Genomic DNA, 7,920 nt, shown 5'->3' with positions numbered 1-7,920 from the left:
TTTTTTTACACGATTTAAATCGTATCCTTAAGATATTGCACAAAAATTTGTCAAAATTTGTGTACGATTTAACATGTTTGTTTATCAATTTGTTTAACTTTAATGTCCTTGTATTATCGTAACTTGCCATGCTTGAACGTGGTTCCAAAATGCATTGTCTAATAAAATAATTTTGTAGTTTGCCAATTCAAACAGTGGATGCAAAATTCACCATATTTCGAGCAAGTTAAATACCAAAATTCACCATAATTCGAGCAAAATTCACCATAAATTTATTTTTCACATTTTTCCAAACCATTTTTTTAACCATTTTATTTTTCAAAACTACTTTTCAACCACATATGAATACACGTTCACTGACTTTGAGCCAAAAAGTCGCAGAAACGATCCCATTCATTTCGTTGCGTTTCTGGAGCATTCAATTCAACAGCGGCTTGCTCCTGTTCATCTGGAAGTTCTACCTCTGCCGCGTCCGGATCTGTCTCCACCCTTGTGAACGCTTCGTCGACAACTCCTGCCCGTCAAAGGAAGTTGTGTATACCCATCGTGGCTAGGACAACAGCAGTTTGCATTTTGAAATTATAACTGGGCATACGATCGAGTATTTTCCACCGAACTTTCCACACACCAAAGGCACGCTCGATAACGTTTCTACACGACAAATGCCTGAAATTAAATCTCTCACGTGCATTGCGAAAGTTTCGTCTACGACCCGTCTCACCGTCATAGAACTGCTGAAAATGATACAGTATATCAGAACCCTTGTATGGAGCCATGTACCCAGGTCTATGGGCGAATCCTGAGTCGACAAGATAAAATTTTCCCTGGGCAGGATGGGGAAAATCAATTTCAGGACTATGTATAGACCGAGCCAACATGCGTGAATCATGCGTTGTTCTCGTCCACCCTGCATGCACAAATGTGAAACATAAATTAAAATCACATGCTGCCAGAACATTTTGTGTTGGAATGCCCTTGCGTCCGATGAAATTTACTCGTTCGTCCCGCGGCAAGATAGCTTGCACGTGCGTTCTGTCAATTGCACCTATGCAATTCTCGAATAGCGGATGCTGGTTCAAATTTGGTACGTGATGCTCCGCACCGTGATTATAGTTTGGATTAGGTCTGATGAGGCGTATAGCAAATTCACATGCGGCATCAAGCACAATTTTGAAATAGTGCCCAATAGTTTGCAAAGAATGATTGAACAAAGTTCGAACCTGTCTGTAGCCCTTTCCATGGGCTAATATGCATAAAAACATTCCAACTTGTTCATATACATCAACTTGCTGGCCACTACGCAGTCCATATTCGTCACAGAGTATATGAGTGAACGTACGCAGCATGGCAGGATACATCTTGAATTCTGCATAACACTATTCGGGATTACATTGCATGGCGTCTAGCATAAACATGTGTCCGTTCCTTGCGAAGGGAAATCTTCTAATTCGACGTCTCTATTCGCGATAGTAAGTTGCCACATCTATAGAGGACATTCTGCAGTAGCGAAACCACTCGATGATGTCCTCTTCGAGCTCTTGCAGAAGTTCCTCCTCCCCGATCTCATCTTCACATTCAGAGGACGGCAGAAGCACACAGTTGAAATTGAAATTCGCCATTTTCACTTAGTAATTGCAAAAGAAGCACTGAAAAAAAAACCCAAGCTACGTTCCTTGGAAGTTCAAGTTTTTGTGAGAATGGAAGGGATTGGTTGCACTCTCTCTTTAATAGACGTTGCTCCACAAATTACTGTCATTAGTACAAATTAAAATGGACATTGGCATGAAGAAAAGCTCATGAAAAAAAAAAAGATTCTTGACTCAATTGATGGTCAGTGTACCAACTGTGGGTCATTATTTGAATAGGACCCTTGGCATGAGTTAATGTTCAGGCACGTATAGTAATTGGCATGCAATGGCAACAAGTACATAATCTTTTGAAAGTGACATGAAATATTTCATTGCAGTTGTGGATTCGTGAGATCACTTAGTAGTAAAGTCCCATTTTTGTTCACATAGACATGCCGAAATGAAAATGAAAAAACAACACACAATTAAAAATGTCTACATAAAACTGCTGTAAGGGGAAAATTTTCCGTGCCGCAGATTTCACTTCGGATGAGCCTTTCTGTGCTCCAACCAGCTCTTTGTCGTTCGCGTCTTCCTGCATTGCAATTATCTCCCTATTACGCCTCAGTGACAGGAAGCTCAACGTCCAGAAGTACATATCAGTTTTCTTGTGCAGTCGGCCAGTCGACAACATCTCGTTCATGAGCGTCTGCGCGTCTGGAACATTAGGACCCAGCAAATTGTTGATTGTAGCTGCTACCTTTTCACTGGCAGTGGAAGCACGGTTAACAGCGTCCGATACATCCGAGGCGGGCATTTTTGCTCTCTTACCTTTTTTGCTATTGCCGCCAGACCTACGGTTATCCCCACTTTGCGGCCTCGACATGTCCGCACTGGATCCAGCCAATTCTGTTTTCTCGCTCTCATCACTTGATCCGGTGCCTTCCTCGTCAAGCGGTTGACTGTCGCGTAGGTCCTCGAGTCCACTATCTTCGAACATGGAGAAGCCTGTCCTGCACATTGTTGAGGGTGTGACTGCATACTTATCGTTGTCATATGCATCCTCGAATAGCACCTTGAGGCTGTACACCTCCCTGCAGTCTTTGCCTTTGAATTCTTTGTAGTCCTTATTTTCCTGTTACACATGCAGAAGAAGTTGAACATCAGAATGCTTCAAAACAGCAATGGTTTCAACATAGCATAGAAACTTGTGTAGTCAAAATTTGAAAAATAAACTGTGTTGTGCATATCGAAAGTAATAGTTAGTAAGTCACCTTGAGTGTTGGAAGAAACAGAGCCCCATGCCTCAAAGCCATTCAATAGTCACTTGAAATTGAAATTACAAGTATGAGGAGACAAATCAATAGTTTTTCATGTTTTTAGATGAAATGGTCATTTAAGCTTCTAGACAGATTTCCCAAGAAGTTGGTGATTTATAATAAAGAAACGTCATCCCATGTGTATACAGTCGAATCTTAAGAATAAAATTGGCTATTTTCCTGACCTTATGAGGCGATCGATTCTCTTTTTTTCCCTCTTGAATGTGCTATTTATCCCGTATGGGGCCAATATATTTAGGATTTCTGACTGTAAACACAGCCTAATTACACAACATTTCTAGTGAAACTCACCTAATTACTCCAAAGTCTTGGATCTGGGTTACTGATATATATTGAACACAGACGACAATATTTACGAGGGCCAAACACGCATAAGGACAGCATAGCATGTCTCCTTCTTCAAGATCTAACAGTTTTACTTTTTTCGCACCATTTTCATGATTAAATTCCAATCATTGAACCTAAAAATTTAAGAAAATCCCTTGGCAAGTTTATGCAAAAAGAATGAATATCAGGATCCTGAGAACTATGAAGATGCTGACTGGGGAGGGTCCATAGTGAATAGAAAATCAATAGCAGGACATTGCACGAGTTTCCCAGTTTGAAAGCAATTCAATTTGTAAAATGCAAAAAATGACCATATTAAGCAGTGTACCTTTATCTTTCTCTCCCACCAGTCGTCGGAAGCAGCAATATATCCCGTTTTGGAGATGTACTCCACTCCAGTACTGTGAATAAGCTCCATCAGACGTTTGTGTTTCGTTCGAAGACCATCCCAATGATTCTTCAGCTGCTACTTCGTCCAACAGTGACCGGAGTTCGAATTGAACAAACGGATGAGTTGGTCCCATCCGTGTTTCGTGAAGCACTTTCCGTTACGGTGACCGTCGGCTATCACCGTCTCGCACGCGGCAATGAAAATCCGGTTCTCATGTGGATTCCATTGGGCGTGCTTGCGCGTTGGTGGTACTGGTTGGGTCATGCTGGGAAAAGGGTTGGAGGTGGACGAATTTACGTTTCCACCCGTCTGCAACAAGAAACGGCGAAGATGAGTTCGTTAAATAAGTTGGGTTCAGTTCAAAATTGTGTGTTCTGTAGGTGCAACAAAAAATTTGGAACTGAAAACACTTACTGAGGGGACATATGGGTCCATGTTGTGAGCTCACAAGCTGTATTCCGGCAAGCAGGTTCGTCGTCGTCTACCGCCTAACACGAGTCCGTATTTGACGGGGAAAAAAACTCTCAGACAATAGGATTTGACGGGGAAAAAATTCCTTCTTTGTGCTGCCAGAGTGCTAATTGAAGGAAAAAAATATTTACAACTAGATCTGGAAGTTCATCGTCGGGTGTTTGTAGGGAGAGAAATATGCGAAATGTGAGGTGCCGGTGCAAGGAAAAGGGGGAGAGAATCTTGGCAGTTGAGAGTGTGTAATGACGGGGGTAATATTGGAAAAATGAGAGTAAATGGCCTGTTGTTGTACTGCAAAGATGTCAGAATATTTCCATTAAAAAATTGTCCAACGATGCAATTTTTGATCAGCAATGGTCCAAATTTAGCTTAAAATCACAGCCAGACAGGGCCAAAATCATAATCTAACCTCACCACACCTTCGCCCACCCTCGGCCCCACTCCCAATCTCATTTATCCCAAAAGGATTTTACCTCATGTACAGGGGGTACTCACAGCTGACGGGTCCCATGCGGGACCCACCTGTATAAAAAATTGTCAAAATCCCCACCCACCCCCCACTCATGTTGTGAGCACTTGTAGGAGTTCTGTGAAAAAAACTCATGTACCTCAAGTAAGTTCCATCCCAAAATCATATTCATTTTTACCCTCATCCTCACTCTCTTCCTTCTCTCTAACTTCTCGCTCTACCCACTAATCCGTCCACCCCGCCATCTTCGACAGCATGGAGAACTTTGCCACGCCGACGATGCCATCGTTGTTGAAAGCGGCGACTCCCTGTTGTGGTGGTGGTAATTTTGGAGATGGTTGTATAGATGCGGTGGTGCTCGTAGTGGTTGTGGGAGTGTGATGATTTTCTGATATGTGGTTCGTTGGCTCTGGTGGCGATGACGACAGCGACGACGGCTCTATTGGTCGTGGTCGCAGTGTTTGGGTGCAGTAGTGACTATGTCGTGGTGGTGGCTCTATTTAAGAGCTTACCTGACTTCTCTTTGTGTATACCAATTATTTTCAGAAATTATGCATACCCTTTTGATTTTTTGTTTATGTGTTTATGTAATCTGTATGTATAGATCTGAAGTTGGGTGTTTTTGTTTGTAGTTTAGGCTTTGGATTTGTGAATAATAAGGCATTACGTATTGAAGTTTTATTAGAATAATTTACACTAGAAGCAGTGAAGAAAAAATATTATCTCCATTCTGTAAGTTTAATGGAATAGTTTACAGTTGGAGTAGTGAAGGAAAATATCATTTCCATTTTGTTATTCTGTTAGAATTGTTTACACTTAGAGCAGTGAATGAAAAATATTATCTCCATTCTGTAATTTTGATAGAATAGTTTACACTAAGAGCAGATGAGAAAAATATTATCTTCATTTTTTATTTTTTAAAAAGAATAGTTTACAGTTTGAATTAAGTTATTAACCATGTTTTTGTTAGTTAATTTAATGGATTTGGCTATACGTGTGATGGCGAGGCTTAATGCGACGAGTGAAAATGACAATAGGGCAGAAAATCAACCAAATTAAATCCAAAATGGTTGATGAATAGACTAGTGTTTTAGAATAAACACTAGTTTGTGACCTTGTAAACAAATTGTATTGTGACTTTGTATAATTTATGACTAGTATGTGATTCGATTGTTGGTCATTACGTACATGTAGATGAATTTTTTCACCTTTTTAATACTACGAATGATGGATGTTACGTTAATGTGGATAACATCTGTGTATTATGATTGCTATTTAATTTAGGTTAATTTTTTTCAGATATAATTTGTGATAACATATTATAGTTAGACAACAGATCATATCCAATACATTGCTAGTCACAATAGATCACAATTAACACACTTGGTCACAAAAGGTCATAGTCAACATATTAATGGGTTAAAAACTTTTTAAAAATGAGTTGCAATGAATAATTGTGGATAAATAATTTGATAATTTGCAATGACTAAATGAGTTGTGATTAATAAAAATTTTGATTTTTTGAGTGATGAATAGTCCGTGACCTATAAAAATTTTGATTTGTGATTAATACATAATCTGTGACCCATAAAATTTTTGATTCGTGACTGAGTTAAGGTCAAGATTCACTAGTCACGGGTTTGAGTTCACAAGTCACAGTCATTTCTTATAAGTCACAAATATTTATAAACGGGTCGCAAATCAATATTAACAGATCACATGTCGTTTTGTAGAAGTCATGGATCAAATTTATAGGTCACATTCTATATTACGAGTCACGATTAACAAAGCATAGGTTGAAAATCATATTTTATATATCACAATGTACACAAGCCACATGTTTTTTGCCCAAAAAAAATTTGTGAATTTAATATATTTAATTACAAAAGTATTTTTTTTGATTAATGATTTCATAACTAAAATTTTAATATTATTTATTTTTTGAAATTTCAAACTTTATTTCTTAATTTTGAAATTGATCACATGCATATTCATCCCACCTGATTAGACCACAGATTCAATAAAATTGATCACAGATCACAATGTGCACAAGTCACATATATAATGCAACTGGTTACAGGTCATTACCAAAAAAGAAGAGAAAAAGAAAAAAGGTAGTCAACGAAAAAGTGAGTGGTCGTCGGAATATTCGCCGGAACGGGATAAGTTGCCGGAGCCGTCGTCGGAGAAGCCGTCGAAGCCGTCGTCGGAGGTGATGTTGGATGGAGAGAGAGAGAAGGGTTTAATGTGATGGGTGGATGGGCTGGAGGTGGGGTAGGATAAGTAGATTAATTATACTCTATTATAATTAAATGTTAAATAAATTTAATTATCATCTTATTTTTAAAAGATTTTTAGAAGTTTGTTAGTTTTAAAATGTGAATTTTAAATGAAGGATTCATGTGATGTTCCCTTAAAATATTTCAACATTTTTTTTGTAGCCCAGTGCTGCCCTCCCCTCAATCTGTCACTGGCTAGGTAGCTACAGCGGATTTGATTTTACAGGACAAATATAAAAATACTTCTGTGGCACTCATCACATTTGATTTCTGTGGGGAAATCCGAAATATGGACAATCTTTTGAATTTGTGATGCCTATAGGTGCAAAATGAGTTACTCTGGGATGCAATGAAGATGACTCTACAACATCATTTATTTAACAACCACTTTAGATTTTAATGGAATTAAAATATATCATTTCATAAATACCTATTCTTTTTACCAGATTATCCAATCAAAAACTTATCCGAAATCACATCAAGATAGAAATAAAATAACAAATGTAGAGTATAAACACAAACCCAAATTGCTGAAATTTCTGCAATAATGCCTTATTGGAATAACTAATGAAGGTTTAAGTGTCAAGTTAGAAAGACAGATTATGAGTTCGTACTTGAATCTAACATGTCACATATATAAAAACCATTTTGGAGCACTCATATAATTCGACATGCTTCTCATGACAATGCAAGTAGTTTAGCATTTAGGCCCTTTATGAATGCATGTGCATGTGTATCTATCCCTGCAAATAACAACTTTGTAATGTTCAGCCTCTATTAAACAAACAGAATAATATAAAAACTTGGAAAATTGATTGCACAAAAGGGTGCCCTCTATTCTTTTCACTTTGCATGGATCTACAATCTTCTATAATTGCTAGGTAGCTAGAGGGTAATTGTTTTTACAGGACAAACAGAACCATGAAATCAGAGGTAGGAAACAACTAATAGGTGCAAAATGAGTTACGCTGGGATGCAATGAAGATGACTACAATGTCATTTAGTTTATTTTCTGTTTCAATTCAGTTGCATAATATATTAAATTATACAAGCTAACTATACAATAAATTAGGAA

At 38.2% G+C, this 7,920-nt stretch overlaps 2 protein-coding genes across 2 annotated transcripts in view; both read right to left on the bottom strand.

The window, feature by feature from the left end:
* Window positions 1–1,619, bottom strand: part of LOC111406631 — a 3,166-nt gene extending 1,547 nt beyond the window's left edge. Inside the window, exons 1-3 of the mRNA XM_023036020.1 lie at window positions 1,479–1,619; window positions 596–1,376; window positions 362–514 (exon numbers count right to left, since the gene is read on the bottom strand). Coding sequence (XP_022891788.1) covers window positions 362–514; window positions 596–1,376; window positions 1,479–1,619 — 1,075 coding nt within the window. The remainder of the gene's footprint in view (window positions 1–361; window positions 515–595; window positions 1,377–1,478) is intronic.
* A 314-nt stretch (window positions 1,620–1,933) lies between these two features.
* LOC111405725 lies at window positions 1,934–4,425 on the bottom strand. Its single transcript, XM_023034741.1, has 3 exons — window positions 4,041–4,425; window positions 2,843–3,935; window positions 1,934–2,703 (listed from the first exon to the last, which is right to left on the bottom strand). Exons 2-3 carry the CDS (start codon window positions 2,882–2,884, stop codon window positions 2,011–2,013), a joined length of 735 nt encoding a protein of 244 aa, XP_022890509.1. The 5' UTR covers window positions 2,885–3,935; window positions 4,041–4,425; the 3' UTR covers window positions 1,934–2,010.
* Window positions 4,426–7,920: the final 3,495 nt, after the last annotated feature.

Source organism: Olea europaea, chromosome 12 (assembly GCF_002742605.1).
Source record: "Olea europaea var. sylvestris chromosome 12, O_europaea_v1, whole genome shotgun sequence".
NCBI lineage: Eukaryota > Viridiplantae > Streptophyta > Magnoliopsida > Lamiales > Oleaceae > Olea > Olea europaea.
The sequence above is the reverse complement of the archived record's forward strand: the minus strand, read 5'-3'. Positions and strand labels throughout refer to the sequence as shown.